Raw genomic sequence first — 17,821 nt, 5'->3', positions numbered from 1 at the left:
CCCAACTCGCTCAAGAATCCTTAGGAATTCTAAAAAGCGATAGAAAGTAAATAGTACGAGCCCTTTTGTTTGTAACTGCCTTACATTAAAAAGGACTTATCATTGAGTTAAAATGCCACAAGGCGGTGAGTTATATTTAGAAACAACTCTTTGTGATCAAATGTCTACTTTTACTCTCCTTGAGTGGAAGGAAGCACCATGAACAATTTTACCGAAAACAACGATAAAAGTGAATAGATTTCGGATACTATACTGTTTTGGAAGAATGTGTCGCCCCCACCCCGATCGGGACTCCTTTCCTTTCTTATATGTCTTGCTTATCAAATATTTATTAACTTATACTTTTGTCTAAGGACTTTCATCATCACATAGATATGATGCTGACGTCTAATGAATGAATCGAGAGAAAGAATTTCGTATTTATTTCTTTATTTTACTTTTATATGGGACCCCGTCTTATCTCAATACAAATGGTATACTGCTACGTCAGATGAGGGTATACGCATGACAAACGTTCAATGAGTGGTGTAAAGTTCGGTGTTAACGTTTTGGTGTTGATGCCTTGATGGGGTGCTTTTTTTTTCTTTTCTTTTTTGCTCGCACCAGCATAGCACCAATCTTAAAATGTAGTTGGTCCTGAAACTGGGCTATTATGGATCATTTCTGTAAACTCGCATTAGGTATTTGGTGGTGCTATATGAACTGTTCATCCAACATCAAACACCCTAACCAACATCAAACTTGAAATCATCCAATGTTGTACTCCGTAATCCCAACTTTTCCTCACTTGTCTGTTGTCAGGATAAGGCAATTCCTCTCTTTAAAATAGATGAAAATGACAAGATTAAAGGGGGAAGCTGGTGCAACTTTTGTAAAGTCATTTTTGTTTCATATGTCAAGTCATATTTGAGTGTAATTAAGTCATGCGTGAATAAAATATAGTGTACGATACGAATTCCTCCTGGCGGACCCATAATTAAGTCTTATTAAACTATTTTGGTGTAAGTTGCAGGTATGGATATAGTGGCGACCATTTCAAGCATGCCTTTATTATAAAACAATGAAAGAATATCAACCTCTATTTTATCATTTTTTCAGAAGATTTGTTTTCCTTTTCATTCTGGCTGATTATGGTGTTGCCATAGACACCGGGTCTCAACAAAATACTCTGGAGTTATTGATATAGAAATTCTGAAAGCATGTCCTCGTTCCAGCACTCCTTTAGTGAGTCCATTGTCAAATACTCCATGATGACGGTAACACCAGCGGGTCCAACTCCTGATCGATCGAAATTACACCGTTGTTTTCAATGACATACCATCGTTCAGTTTGGAGTTGATTTCGTTGGTGTGACTGTATACAATCATAACTGCAGGGTCGAGTATGGTATTATAAATACATCATTCTATGGAACCCTATTCGTGCATAAAGTTTGAGAAGCCATTCATAACCACAGGCATCTTATTTATCTTTCATTTTCTTTATGAACATGACAGAATACAGACAATGATATAGAACGCGGGTGGTAAGACTGAATTTGTGAGCTCCCTTTCAAAATATAGCGATTATTTTATCATAGTCAAATTTCATTAATACTTTTAACAAAGACTGATCTAAACCCGAAAAACGTGCCTGACGATGGATGCTGACAACTTATTGGTGCCGAGTTGTTGGCAACTCCCCCTGGGGACCATTTCATCAAAGTTACCAGCATTGAGGAGTTGTCATTATCCGACAGTTGCCTTGGCAACGTTCAGACACCTGCATTTTTCGGCCTATCAAAGCCAATGAAAGTTGTCAGATAATCAAAGTCTAAATCGGCAGTCATTGATTGAGGCTTGCATTTTCAATGGTTTATGGTCATGATGATACCGGCTAAGCTACGATTTACGATGATGTCGGTCTGTTACCATGGTTACTGAAATTAGAAAGCAGTAAATGTGACAAATTTTTAAGCCCTATTACGCAACACTTTAGCAAAATCTTGGGAAAAATAGGAATAGGTACAAAATTCTATTGAAATATACATTTATAACTCATATCACCCTTTGTTACAAAAAATATGCCAAAACATTTTCATAATATCAGAATTATGATCCCGTGCTTCAATCCAACTTCATGGCTAGAAAGAAACAGACTACTGCCATTGTATATTTTTGTATGATAAAATGGACCGAAAACATGTTACTGGTGGTATTTTCTTGGACTTACGCAAAGCTTTTGATGTTATTCCTCACAATTTTATACTTGCAAAACTTAAGTACTATGGTATTACTGGCAATGAATACAACTGGATGGAATCGTATTTAACAGACAGAAGGCAATTTGTAATGATTAACAATTGTCGCAGTGAATTTTTGAAGATAAAATCAGGTGTCCCACAAGGATCTATACTGGGTCCATTGATATTTTGTATTTTTATTAATGACATGTGTAATTTGAAATTGCATGTACATTCTAAAATGTCTCTTTATGCTGATGATACCGCCATTTTTAATCACGGTGAATCAATTAAGGAGGTACAAAAGTATTTGCAAGATGATTTTGATTCAATAAGTAAATGGCTAGACTTAAATAATATGCATTTACACCCGCAAAAAACAAAAGCCATGGTATTTGGTCAAAAGAAAAAGTTGAGGGGTGCTCATTTGTCAGTGAAATTCAGGAACATACAATTAGAAAATGTAAAAAAGATTAAATACTTAGGTGTCATGCTCGATCCGGGCTTGACTTGGTGCGAACATATTACTAATATCGTTTGTAAAATATCTCGGGCAATAGGTTGTGTAAGGCGGATTAAGCACTTACTGTCCTTTGATATTATGAAGAAGCTGTACTTTTCTATGGTTTTACCTTACATTGATTACTGTATTACATCTTGGGGAAGCAGTGCAAAAATACATTTAGATAAGATACAAAAACTTCAAAATAAATATGCCAGAATGCTTTTGAAAAAAGATTATAATACATCACAAATTTCTTTGTTGCAGTCACTGAAGTGGCAATCAGTAGATCAGCGTATAAAATATCAGTATTGTGTTCTTGTATATAAAATAATGAATGATTTAGTTCCAAATTATTTAAAACCTTTAGTATGTAAACGGCCCGTGAAATACAGGACACGGTATTCTTTACGATGCCCCCTTCAGCTTCCCAAAGCTAGAATTGAACATAAAAGAAAATCTTTCGCATATGTCGGACCCAAATTATTTAATGCACTTCCTTCAAATTTACAAGTTTGTACCTCCTTGTTAGTTTTTAAAAAATTATGCAAAGCCTTTCATACGAATTGATAAAGGGCGAAATGATATTCCTTTGATTTACAATGCTATGTATGTTTAAATTGTCACTTCCCACTCTATATTTTGGTGTCAATTGTTTCTGATGTTAGATATTTTGTATTTTGTATTTTTGATGTTGTTTGTTGTTGTTGTTCATAGTTATCTTGACATGTATTTTAAACTGCAGGGCGCCTTTGTAAAGCAGTTTTAAGAACTGAACAGGCCTACCCTGCAGTATAAAATAAATAAAACAAAATAAATAAATAAATAAATAGGCGACCTTCCAAGCGACTTGCTTGAATATCTCAATGTATTTGTCAAAAAAAATCTGAAAGGGTTTTCTAAACTGTCTGCTGAACAATCCTCAACCCTTTCTTCTACGATGAATGAAAATCGAATACACAGAATGTTAGACCTGCTCAAATATATAGATAAAGCACTCCGGTGGTAGGGATCTGTTGCGACCCTTCTCTCTCTCTCTCTCTCTATAGACAAAGAAGTGGGGCAGGGTAAATGGAAATAAGAGGTTATTAATTGCGAGTTGAAATAATCAAGAAGAACATAGAAAATAAAATGTTTGGATTCCATTAGTGTCGAGAAAAACCCCCTCTATTTACTAATCGAATTAAAAAAGACGCATTTTAGCGATGATCTCTATATAGAGTACAGTGAGGATAAATCAATTCCACCAGAATTCTGTTTTTGCGCCATACCTCGTGGTAATCATTTGTAGTATAAATTGCGTTTCAGAGAATTGAAGAAAAAAACAGGTTTTGCATCATTTTTAAGTTCATGAACATTTAGCTAAAAAGAACAGGGCCCCGTTGCATAAAAATTACTATTATGGTAACTTTGCCGTCCAATGGTATCTTTCATGGAATGCTCGATTCTGATTGGCTGATGAGTATTGTTACCATGGTAGTTACCATTGGATGGCAAAGTAACTATAATAGTAACTTATGCAATGAGGCCCGGGTCTTATAAGAGATGCATTAATATTGAAAATTTTACTGATTATAACTTTATTTTATGTCTGTGGGTCTTCTTAGATTAATGCTACAGTCATACCAGTGAAACCGGCCCCAGATCGACAAAAGCTTTTACGTTACTACCAATGGCATATTATCAGTCGGTCTTGGGTCGGGTTTCATTGGTATTTCCAGCATCACAGTTACACTCCGTCATTAACACCTGATTGCGAAATTGATCGTATCTTTTATGTTACCATGGTTACATACGCCTGGAGATATTAATCAAAATGTACAAATTCCCACGTCCAATTCGTGGTATTGATCTTAAATCGAGTTATTCGTCAAAAAATAAAACCGCACAGAATGATCTTTAAAAAAGATCCGAAATGACGATGGAATTTCAGACATGAGATGTAAAGGACCTATTATTTTTGTCTTTCGATTTATGAAGCGAAATGAAAACTAGGCCGAGAAGGAATAAGAATCTCAATCATATCCATGGTGAAAAATATCAGTCATTGACGTGAATGATATAAAAGTATGGTTACTATGGTAACTAGAATAATATGACTGAAAGCAAAGTCGAAGCGGCGATGCCAATTAAAAAATGTCTGTACCCTATACACTGTTTTAAAACAACCACACATGTTGCTAAATAGAAACCATAAAAGTCAGTAATTTTGTCGGGTCTCAGCCCGCCCTCGTGAAGCAGAAAAGCTTCCCCTCTCTATGGTAACCAGCCATGTGTACACACGTGATCAAATATGGCTGCCGAAGAGTTTGGGGGTAAATGTTTGCCTTGCATTGTTCTCCGCTACACGTTTGTTTAATCATATTCTTTGGCGCATCCCAAGTAATGTTTGCTCAGCTAACAGTTTAAAGATGTGTTGACGGGGGAGCAGTGGACAGAAGACGGGATTGGGGAGATAGAATGATTTACAACAGAATAAATTTCGCAGTCACTTCACACTTATACACTGGCGGTGGATGAGGGGCTGGAGGCACTGGAACTCCAAAAGTTTCTCGATCCTCCCCTCCCCCCCCAAAAAAAAAAAGGGTGAAAAAAAATAAAATGTAATTTTTACGAATATTATGCCAAAATCTATCACAAAGTTAGATTTTCATTTAACAGGTCGAAATCGTTGCTCGTTCGCTTCGCTCTCAACTTTTTTATTTTTTGAAATAGAAATTATGCCCCATCTGCCATGTTGTGACCTTCAAAATATTTGGCTCATTAATTAAGCTACTTAAATTATTGGGGACAAATTATCACCCTTCAATGCACCCGAACGCTCTTTCGGCACATTAAGGATGTGGTAATATCTTCAGGTAACACTTTTTTGACACAAAAATTATGCACCATAAAATTTGCAAAGTCGCAATCAGAAACAAAAAGGGGGATTTTTGCACGATAATCACTGAAGGTGCGACATTGCATCTAGACAGCTCTTGCCAGTTATGTATTGCATGTAGGGAGCAAACTTGATCTCCTTTTTTCTTAACGCGTAGTCATGGTCATCTTGGACATCTGAGTTGATAAGTCCATAATATTGTTCCCATCACTGATGTAAAGATCATCCGCATTAAATAAACCATGGAGCTCTTAAAGTTCCATGATAAAACGAAAGCTTGCTATGTAATAAAAGTTGGTGATTTTTTTTGGAAAAAAATTGTATTTAATACGCTTGGCGGGAGGTAATGCCAGGGGGTGCATTGCAGTAGAATTAGCATATGCGGGGGAGGATCAAGGAAAGTTCGCTTTATCTAATGGGCGGAATATCTTTGGAAATGAAATTTCTATATTTTTTTTCTAATTCCTAATTCACCATACAAAAGTGTACAAGGAATGAAATGGCCTGCCCGTAAAATTTAATAGATAACTATATTACAAATTCATAGTAAGGGAAAAAGGCGTAAGAGCTTAGGAGCACAGGATGATTAGGCTGATAATTAACGAGGACGTAAATGAGAAAATGCAAATCATAAATGCAATGAGAGACACGCGGATCATGCTTTGCATAGTCGACCCAAAACAGAGCAAAAATATTACAGAACGTGAAAAGAACTTCTTGTATTACCAGGAGTAAAGAGGTGCAATATGGGAGGGCGGCGCATTTTAAAATTCAAATAGAATCAGACGGATCTAAATCCCATTTCAAAACAAAATTCCTTTTCATTGCAAATCATCCTTCTACATACATTTCTCTTGGCTCCATTTTCATTTAATTAACTATCTCTTTGTTCAATCCTTCTCTCAGATTGCAAGGCGGTGGGCAAGTGAAATGGAAGCCGACAGAAAAGAAACGTCCGCACCACTCGTCATCCATCCAACTTCCGGCAGTCTACGAAACATGGAAGGAGCCCTCTCGCGTTAATAGGCGGAGAACGCAAGCTGCTGCAGCAGTTGCCGCCGAGGCGAGACGGTCTTCGAGAAGTGTGCCGACTATCTCAAGAAGAAGCAAGACAGAAAGTAGGCCTCAGTTTGATTTAATTTTGTTCATCCTACAGATAACGATTCAGCATAAATGTTGTTGATTTTATATTGACCCCGACATTATACTGCTTGAATTAAAAACATAACGGGGGGGGGGGGGAATGGTAATTCGACAGGTTATACATGTAGGGTAAAATATGTGATATTTGTATTACACCAATAAATAGACCTGGAGCAAAGAGAAAAGGAAAGCTTACATGTATATAGATTTAGGGAATATTCCCACTAGTGAAAAAAGGGATTGTGCATTGACTATGTTATATAGGGATCACAATTTTTACTGTGCATGTAAGCTGCCTCAACAGTTCAAAGTTTATTATTGTGCCTATACGAAATCATACCTATGAAAAGTAGAAAAGGGGAAAGAAACGATGCGAATGATGATTGTGTTAGACGAAAACGGTCAGCTTTGATTTTTTTTATTGTACGAAATGAAAACTCATTTTAACAAAATTATTACTTTTGCAGTGCTCATTACTAACCAAAGTGTGAAATTGCGACCCAATATATTCCTTTTTGCAGATTTATCTTACATACATATTTTTACCCTTTTTTCACAACTAATAGGTCCGGAACGGGTTTCAAACTCCGCCCCTTCTTCCAAACCACTCCCTAGCAACCACGACAGACACAACTCGGATTTAACATCTAAGAAAACCGTCACCCCATCCCGGCTTCCAAAAATTAACACGCTGGTTGCAGGAGGTAATTGGACATGCTGTTTTTTCATTCCAAAAATAATTCAAGATAATTAATGACCCAAGTCCATTCTATATTCCGTTAATGCATCTGCTTGAAACCAAAATTCCTTGTGATGGGTTCGCATCCCGTATTATTTTTCTATTATATTTCCCTTGCGTTCTTCGTCTTTTCACTTCCCCGAGCTCTTCTTCTTTTCTCCCTCCTTCCCTCATTTTGCCTCCCCCTCTCCTTCTTATTCTCGTCCTCATCTATCTTCATTTCTCATTATCATTCCCCTTCTTTTTGTTTTCTTTCTTTCTTTCTTGCTTTCTTTCTTTTCTTTCTTTCTCCTTCTTCATTCACTCATTCATTCATTCGTCTATTCATCCAATCAATCAATCCATCCATCCATCCATCCATCCATCCATCCATCCATCCATCCATCCATCCATCCATCCATCCATCCATCCATCCATCCATCCATCCATCCATCCATCCATCCATCCATCCATCCATCCATCCATCCATCCATCCATCCATCCATCCATCCATCCATCCATCCATCCATCCATCCATCCATCCATCCATCCATCCATCCATCCATCCATCCATCCATCCATCCATCATTCATTCATATGCACATTATTGAATGAAATGGCTTCCATTTAAAAATGGCTTCTAATGTAATATAGAAGTCCTCAATTATATCTTGCACCCTTGTCGGATATACAATGCTCATTTTACTAATACCATTATCACTGCGCTCGACTATAACATGAACTACCCCCCCCCTGAAGATTACCAAAATGATCTTTATTGTTAATCTTTTGAAAATTATGATACTCATTAATTGACAATGAAGAAGTAAAGATAATAATGTATGAGCAAGTATTAATCACCCTGTGCCCCCTCCTTCTAAACTTAAAAGAAAGGAAAGGAACATTATTCGGCCACAATTATCGTCTGAGCATACTTGGCGATCCCTCTCCAAACATTTTTGTCTATAAGTAATAATATACAGTCACACCACGAAACCGTCTCCAGACCGATCAAAGCTATTACGTTATTTCGAATGACGCATCATTGGTCGGTTTACATTCGTTTTCTTTAGTGTAACCGTACCATCGGTTTCTGATGTCCATTTTGACTATGATAATTTATTTTTAGCTCCCGAGTCCAACTCATCTGCCGACTCTCCTACGCAAACGCAAAAGCACAGCAAGCCGAAAGATGCAGGCCATAAAACACCATCTCCGTTTTCTCCTAAGGAACAGAAAACCGATGACGTGACAGTTCATTCAAAAGGAGATAGGTATAAACAAACCGTTCTAATCTTTCGACATTAATTCATTTTAATTTATTAATTTAGGCAAACTCACATGCATATTTATCTACATTCTTTAAAAAAAAAAGTGAGTATCAAACACCCTAGAAAGCATGGAAAAGACCAGCCGGTTGAAAATTAGGGAGATCTAGGTTAAGATAGATAAATACAGAAATCAACATTTAGACAATTCTCTTACTAGTATAAAGTTAAGGACTTAAACATGATTAGATTGATAAAGATCGCCCTAAGCAAGAGTTGATAAAAATGTGGAACACATACATTTACGTTTGACAATAATAATTCAGGTATATAGCTTTTTATGCCAGAAAGTTGAAAACTCGGAAAGCAGATCGATAAACAAGCAAAAGCAAGAATAAACAAAATCTTGAAACAACAACCGAGCATTTCTTTGTTTCTTTTAAATTATCTCTGTATATGGGAAGAGAAATATGCATTTTTGCATTTCTTTTTATCCAAAACTTATAACGTCATCGTTTTGCTATAGGAACTTATTTTTTCTATCGTTGATCACTGTATATCATCATGGCAAAGCTTCTCTCAAAAATTTAAATTTAGTTATTATATAAACGTCTTCATTGTCGTGTTAGTTTATTATGACTGATAATGATTTTTGTTCTTCTGATAAAACCAGGTTGAATGGCCGTGTGGAAGAAAACAACAACGTGTTGTCGAAAGTTGGTAAAGAGAAGACACACCCCAAAAAGCTTCCAACTGATAGTAAACCTCACCTTGAAAAGAAAGACAATGTTATTTCCGTGCCAAAGGATGGACCCAGTGTACGGTTAAAGGCTTCAAATCCAAGCGAGAAAAAGACTGAACATAAAGATGAAAAGGTTTTGAGCAAAACCAAAGATATCCCGGATGAAGGGACGGGAGACCATCAAATGACGAATAGAACTAAGGATGATTATATTGTAAATATTTCTGACAAAAGTGAACAGATTTTAAATGACCTTCCAAAGAAAACATTAGAGAGAACCAAGACTGATAAGAAGACAACTCTTAGCCATACATCTGTAGCGAAAGCCCGCCAAAGTAAAACCACGCATAAATCTACTGACGAGGGTAAAACAAGAACGATAAAAAACGAGACTGTCATGGACAGATCGCACCCAAAAGAGCGACCTCAAACAAATCTCACGAATCAAAGAGTTGCGGACGTCAATAGTCCGTCGAAGGCCCCGCCGTCGAGAGCGACGCATAGCAGGATTGGGACTGGCTTCAGTCATGTCAGTAGCAGAGTGAATCCGCGATCGAGGTCCAATCAGTTTCGTTCGAAGCCATTGTTGCAGCGACGTCATACGAAAACCGGTTTCTTCACATCCAGCGGCGAATTCGTGACGAACGACGAGGAAGGAAAACAGAGCGAAGTCAGTGTCGAGACATCGCGCACCAAACGGACAGACGCATCGACGGCAACGCTGAAAAGCAACGTCAGTGGCTCGACGACGTCGGCGATATCGACGACCAGCAGTGAAAATTCGACGAAACCTCTACGCCGACGTCCGGTCATCATTACGAAGAAGACGTTAGCCAGGCAGAAGTTTTACAACTCGGTGTATAACAACCAACATTATAAGATTCAACGACAGACCGCATTCCTGAAGAAGGTCGAAAATGCTCAACTGAAGGTTGATGATGAAAAAGTAAGTTAACATATTTCATTTCACTGAATATGGGACGGACCAGGGTCGTTTGACAACAACATTTCCGTTCCCTTTCCAAAATTGTGTTCTTGATAACTTTTAAAATGGATACTAAAAAAAAAAACTTATCAAGTTTTTCCCATTGACCCAGTTCATCTAATTTTCAGACTTTTCAATATAGTTCTACGTTTTACACGATTCAAACAGTATAATTCAAGGGAACTGTAACAATGACGGGATGTTTGGAAGCCTTTAAGCACGCCGCCCGCTGCATTTCGACTAAAACTCAATGTTTTTTTTAACAGATCGAATTTTGCATTATGTATGAAAGTTGAAAAAAAGTGAAATATCATATTTTTATTTCGGAATAATCGGAGTAAAGTCCAAATTGTAGTCGATAAGCAAGAATAATATTACGTTGCTACGATTTGGAATTGAAATCAATTTATTCCTACAGGTATTAGGCTCACAGTCGAGTAATATTTAAACTTGTAGGCCCGAATTCACAAAGGTGGTTTTTGCAGAAACCATGGTTTCAACCGTGGGTTTTACTGATTTTGCGATTCACAAAGGTGGTTTTTGCAGAAACCATGGTTTCAACCGTGTGTTTTACTGATTTTGCGATTCACAAAGGTGGTTTCATACGAAACCACCTTTGTGAATTCGGGCCGTAATGATTTCATCACTCTTTGGAATTTTGAACGATATTATTTTAAAGGATGGTTGTTCATATCAAATGCTATGACATATATATATATATTATTATTATTATTATTTTTTTTTTTGGGGGGGGGGGTAAATTCGGATCGCGAATAGATCGTGTAGTGTTGGATGGGCTTTATGAATTCAAAGACCAATCTGTCTACATCTCTATTTTCAAAAGCGAGATGATTAAGTTCTCCTTTTTGTAAGTGTTTTTGCGGCTAAAAATTTATTTTTTGCATTGTTTTTTACCCTCATTTAGAATCGAGAATATATAGATACAAAGAAGAAGAAGCACGAGAGTGTTGTGAGACAATACCAGACGTTGAAACGAATACGAGATAAATTTGACGAGGAACAAGTGAAGAGATTTTCCCGCCAATACGTCTCCTGGCGAAGCGTCGAAGAAGATCGCCTGAACAGACAGAGCTCGCAATATGGGTTACCAGATAACATCTACGAAGATAGGTAGGCCTTTGAGCTGTCTTTCTTTTTGTTAATTCCCGTTTTTTTAATTTTATCTTGTTTCTTCAGAGAATGACTTTATCGAAAATTGTGTCAAAGGGTTTATTGATTGGTAGTTTTTAAATTCTTTATCAGAAAAAAAGCTGCTTAACTCTCTTTTAATGATATAACAGAGATACAACTTCTGCAACACCTGCAATCATGTCTTCTAAAAATATTTGTATTCTGATTTTTTTATGTTAAAGGAAGTCTTTCTCTGAAAGAAAAAAAAAACGTAATTGTGATTTTTATGCATGGACACTGGAAAGGGTATGCAATCGTCTTCTTTTGAAGGCCTGATAGCGTAGTTGAAGGAATACTCATATTTGGTTTTGAAAGGGTGTGCCGCTAGACGTACTCGTATCCTAGGGTCATTTTGGCGGGAAATGAATAAACCAATCTGACTTTCCGAGAATGCACTTATGTTTACACATTTAACGTTACTTTAGGATGCGCTTAATTATTCAAGGCTGCCTTTTCTTAATTGTCATTGATTCATTTGATTCTCTCTCTTCTTCTTTCATTGTGTCTTCATTAAATACCCAGCAGAGTGGATTTGGCGCATAATGAATCATACATATTATCATAATCATTCTTATTAAACACAGATACGACAAGACCTTGAAAGAGATTCCAAAGCTGACGAAACCCAAGTCCAAATCCAACCTGAAATCCGACAAGAAGTTTTCCCGCTTCGCCCGGTGGGTGCAGAACATCCGGCGATTTGAGCGCATCCTGAAACCGAACATTGGAGCAGGTTTAGAGGAGTCGATGCTTCGCTCCACCAAAGGGGCTCTCGTAGAAGGGAAAGATATTGTGGAGCTCCACCAGTCAAGGGATGATTCTTCCGAGAAAGGAGGACAAGGTAACATACGCGGGAAAACTGGTTTATATTAACTTGGTCTACAAAGCAGTTCAGGAGCTGTGGACCGGGACCGGGGGCGGGACCACTCGTGAAATATTGTGTATAAAAACGGGGGGAAATTATTGTAAGCTATTGCATCGTCAGCCCCCCCCCCTCCACTTTCAATGTCAATCCACACGCCCTGGCAGTAATTTTGTCTAATTCTCTGATAGTTTTATACAACATGGGCCCAACCCATTGGGTCAACTTGGTTTACACTATACACTCGGTTAATGCCCGGATATTGCCTTGTCCGATTGTTGTCATCCATTGTGATACAAATGGGCTACGTATAAACCTTGATGTGCTTTTAACATATATTTACCACATATAATGATCTAAAAGCATATAATTAACCAAACTCTGAATATACTTGAAAAAAAGTACAACGATCAATATTTGGTTATTTCGGCATCAGGGTAGCGTTTCATGAAAGGAATTGTCGGATGCTTTATCCAGAAGTCATGTTAATTATCCGACAGTTACCATAGTAGAAGTGCTTGTCAGCCAATAAGAATCAAGGAAAGTTGTCAGATCTGATGCTTGTCGGACAGAAAATGTTAATGAATATAATAGTGCCTCTGATGCACCAACATCAAGTGGTTGGGTCAGTGGTAAATATATTTAGTGTTAAATTCTTATTTTGAAAATTATTAACCGTCATATTTTGTTATGTCTCATCTTTGTTTTTCGCAGGCCAGATAAGAACAAAGAAAATAGTGAAAGTGAGAAACGTTATCGGATCAGCGAAACGACTTTTACAAGCAACTCAGGATATGGGTAAGTTTTATACTTATAATTATTCATACTTAAGAATTAATTATTTATATTTAATTTACACACCTTCATTTTCCATTTTCGACTTCACAACTCAGAAAAAGCTTGAAAAAGCCAAGTGACGAATATCATCACTGAAATAAAACAAAGAAAGTCAACGGTAAAATATAGAAACTACAAACACATCCTCATTAACTGTTAAAACTAATCATCCATATTTCAGTAATACATATCATAACGGAGACAGACCTAGTAACATCGAATTATATGATTTCTTTTATCTTTTTCTCAGACGCAATCAGTGAAGTATCTGACGAGAATGACGATGGTGGCGACGATGACTTCAGTGACGTTTCGTCTTTAGACCTAAGTGATGACGACGAATAAAGAACTAAATAAATCAGCGAACTCATACTCTCATCAGAACTCTGATTTATTGGAAGGGAAAGAGTGCGCCGGTGGGGGTGGGGTCAGTATTGAAGTCATTATGATATTATTTATTTCTTCAATCTTTTAATAAACAATGACAATTATTAGGAAATCTAGTTATTTTCATACATCTGTTCCGACATGAATAATCTGATTTCGTGAGTCGTTTAATACGATTGTTGCCTATATGTTATCTAAGAAAATGAGAACAAATACAATTTTCAATAATCTATCAGGTATTCAAAAATTTAAGAAGTTGCTATCACTCCTTCAAGTTTATCTCCACTTTCATTTCCCGATTGTGAATCTTTTTAGGTAAATACTCCAAAATATGCAATTGCGTTTGAAATTCTATAGTTGAATTGCATTATCTAAAACGTTTGTATGATATTGATAGATTTTATGCAATCTTCGACAACATTTTTAGAGCGTATACATTTTCTTATCGATATTCAACTCAGGTATATTTGACTTCTTCCAATTTTCTGGAAAATCTACAATCGTATATTTCACAAATGACAAAGGCCGTCGTGCAAGATGGCGAATCATTGAATAAGTGTGTATAAGAAAGCTAAATCTTTTGGAAACCAATTTCTGGTTTGATTTAGTCACGCGAATTAATTTTGGTTACTTTACTTCTCTCTATTGAAAATGATTAAATTAAAGTCTTTAAATTTTTTTTAAACATTTAACAAAAATCCCTACTCAATCATTAATCTTTTAAATATTGTCAAGCAGGGTTTATCCAGAAACAAAATGGGCATTAGTACAATTAGTTTGATTTAAAGATAGCCGAGGTAGAATGTTATTTTTGTTTTCAGTTTTTTTTGTCAACCATGTTCTGATAAAACACTGGTTAAGCCAGTTTAATTCAGACATCGAAACGTACTGTGACATCGTTAACGACATAATTAGGCATATATCGGTGCCGATTCTTTTCAGTTGAAAAATAGAAGTGGAAGAAAACTCCTTTCATTTCTGGTGGTTACAGCCACTGATAAAATCATAGCTGCGTTATTTTGACAATCGAATGAAATGATTTACACTGTAAAAACTGGAGCCGTTTCATAAAGCTGTTTAGAGTGACTTTAAGAACGACGGGTGATCCTTTCTTACGCGCTAAACCATCGCCAATGAATGCCATTTATCACAAGAAAGGATACCAGTCCTTCTTAAAGTCGCTCTTAACTTACGAACAACTTATGAAACACCCACCAGGTGTGTGTTTCATGTGTTTCAAAAAGCTGTTTGTAAAGTTACGCACAACTTTACGCACGACTGGAACATGATCTTAGGTGGTAAGTGAGCTACATAGGGATAGTGTGGCACACTGGCGGGTCCAGGGGGGGGGGGGGGGGGGGCACAGCCGGCCTGTGCCCTCCCCCCCTTTGAGAAGCTAAATTAAAATTTGTAATGTAAAAATGCTGTTGACGCAGAAGTGTGACCCCCCTTTTGAAAGTGAAGACCTTTTTTTCTTTTCTTTTTTTTTTGCTTGTCAAATTTTTTTCTGGGACGAATTAAATCTCCTTAATTTTTTGTTAAAAACCTGTTTGGGGTTAAACATCCTGGATCTGCCCCTGGTGTGGCACAAGAAAGGTCACCAGTCGTGCATAACTTTATGAAACACCCATCTGGGTGTTAAAACTGACACCAGTTAGTGTCCCTAGAGGACCTCACCCTGAGGTGTTAAAATTGCACCCTAGACTAGAGTTTGAATACAACACCTAAGAGTGTCAAAGCAACTACAAAAAGTGTTACAATAACACCCATATAGGTGTTGAACTGACACTAAAAAAGTCAGTCGGGGTGATACGACTGGTGTAGTCCTCGATGTACACCAATTCAGCGACACAGTTTTTTGCTGTGTGTGAGTTATATTATAATATTCATGACTATTTCTTATCATTCCTTTGTGTTATCAAGTCGAAATGTTTATTCTTCCGTCCTTTAGAACTGAAATTAATGAAACCAATTGCAAATTGGATATTTTAAAAATTATGTTTATGATTATGACTATGTCCAATGATTTTGTTTATTTTATATGTAACACCTTGAGTAATGATTCATCAGAAAGTAAGCATTATAAATACTAATTATTATTATTCTTGTATTTTTTTTATTTATGATAATTGGTATGATTAAGCAGAATAATTTATCTTGCCATTGCATTTACAACTGATTGTGGGTGTCTAATTAATTTTTTTGCTTTAGCTGCATTTTAGGAGGTCAAATTTGTGTATGTTTTTAAACTTATTCATACTCCTCTCAATATTTTGTTTATTATTATAAATACACGATTCTACATCTTGTAATTAAATTGAAAATTTATCCAAAGAATTATAATTATTTAAGTACTCTCCTGCAATTTCAATTCTTCGGTGCCATCTTCAAATTGTATATATCTATTTTCCTGCAAACAATGTTTTTATTAAGTTATTAGAACAGCAGTTTTGTAATGGTGAAAGGCACTGGCGTACAGATGGGGGAGGCACTTGCCCCCTAAAAAAAAAAGAATGTTTCACCCGTCAAAAAAAACGACAGGTAAATGATAAAAAAGTAAATGGTTTTCTGGATATCATTTTTAAAAAATCTGTAAAAAAATTAGAATTTTGATTAAAATGATCAATTTTCTGCCCGCTTGCTTTGCTCGCGACTATTCAGAGATTCCTCCGTATGCCATGATGTGCCCATCAAAATATTTGACTTGATATGCCAGTGATGAAAGAGAGAAAAGCCTTATAACTTTATCAGTAGTGTAACCAGTGTAAGGTAACACTGTTAAATCAGCATTTCCGGCTTGAGTGACGTTACTTATTTTTCATTTATCATTATTTTTTTTTTGGGGGGGGGGGAGGGGAGTTGGGAACTTGTCTCGAAACGACATCACATTCCGATACTTATACGTCAACATGGTTTATGTTTATACATGCGTATTGTGTTATATATTAGATGTAGGTATTATATTTCTTTGGAGATTCAGATCATTCAGTGTTCATATTTGTGGCAAAATTAAATGAATTTTATGAAACATTCGAAATGATATTTCATTTGTTTATTTAATTAGTCTTATAATGGCTTTCAAACTGATTGATTGTATCAAACTGAATTATATTTTTAACCTAAGGATCACATGTTTATAAGGACTGATATAAAGTACATTCTTCCAACACCAATTCATTCACTGTTACATATTCAAACATTACTATGAATTAAAGATTATCATAACTTGTGGTCCTACTAGTGAATTTATTTTATCCAATCTTTCTCCTATCCGATATTGAATTACCTCCAGCCTTTAACAAATATCTCATCACATTCTCACTCTTCTCTCACATTTACATTTTTTTTAGCTCAATTCAATCTTGACTTGTCTTGACCATTTACCAAGTTTGTCCACGTTTTATTGCACTCTATCTCTTCTACGTTCAGTCTCTCACTTTTCTATTCACGTTTCTGTTTCAATAACCCAATATTCTAGCCCAGGGTCCGTTTCATAAAGACTTACAATAGGGCATTTTAGTAATCTAGCTTTCTATAATGCTGCTAATCTCCTTTGTCGCCTAGACTCGGGACAAACGACATTTGTAATTTTTCACCCAGTCCAAATTTTAGGAGGATGTGCTGTCCCGGTCCAACAACTTTCAACAAAGACCTCTAACCTGTCTATTGTGATTTAACGGATATTTTCAATAGATTCTCAATAATCCAAAAAGCGTCAGCGAAGTGGATGCTAAAATATGCTGATTATTGTAAATTCACCATCATGGTGGCCCTACTACCATGGTAACTATCATAATGGCAAGGTTACCATTATTTGAAGTCCTTGTGAAATGAGGAAAATCATATGAATTAATAGAGAAAATCTACATCTTTACTGAGAATCTCCTCCTTCTTCCTCATTTTCTCCGACATGTAATCACTATATTTGTCTTTTTTCATAAAAAAACAACCCTTTTACATGCTTTTTAGGCAAACAAGCAAGGTGTCCATCTTGTAACAGCAATGCCCCCACCCATCCCCCGGACTTCATGTTCAATAATTGTAAGAAAACTAGACTCAACGATAAAGAGAATAAACAATATCA

At 36.4% G+C, this 17,821-nt stretch overlaps 1 protein-coding gene across 4 annotated transcripts in view; it reads left to right on the top strand.

Annotated features, from left to right (window-relative positions):
- The window catches only part of LOC129273622 (mucin-5AC-like), a 38,442-nt gene extending 21,668 nt beyond the window's left edge, over positions 1-16,774 (top strand). For 2 of the 4 annotated variants that reach the window (XR_010295337.1, XR_010295336.1), the window contains exons 2-10: positions 6,511-6,722; positions 7,314-7,451; positions 8,595-8,739; positions 9,407-10,421; positions 11,386-11,591; positions 12,236-12,492; positions 13,228-13,311; positions 13,601-14,968; positions 15,041-16,264. Coding sequence is in view for 2 of the 4 variants with exons in the window: in XM_064107913.1 (XP_063963983.1) it covers positions 6,511-6,722; positions 7,314-7,451; positions 8,595-8,739; positions 9,407-10,421; positions 11,386-11,591; positions 12,236-12,492; positions 13,228-13,311; positions 13,601-13,695 (2,152 nt within the window). In the remaining 2 variants the exon portion in view is untranslated. Of the gene's footprint in view, positions 1-6,510; positions 6,723-7,313; positions 7,452-8,594; positions 8,740-9,406; positions 10,422-11,385; positions 11,592-12,235; positions 12,493-13,227; positions 13,312-13,600 lie in introns of all 4 variants that reach the window. The other 2 variants (XM_064107913.1, XM_054910687.2) reach the window with 1 other exon arrangement.
- The last annotated feature ends 1,047 nt before the right edge of the window (positions 16,775-17,821 follow it).

This window comes from Lytechinus pictus, chromosome 12 (assembly GCF_037042905.1).
Source record: "Lytechinus pictus isolate F3 Inbred chromosome 12, Lp3.0, whole genome shotgun sequence".
Taxonomy (NCBI): Eukaryota; Metazoa; Echinodermata; class Echinoidea; order Temnopleuroida; family Toxopneustidae; genus Lytechinus; species Lytechinus pictus.
Note: the sequence above shows the minus strand (reverse complement) of the source record. Positions and strands in the feature narration are given on the sequence as shown.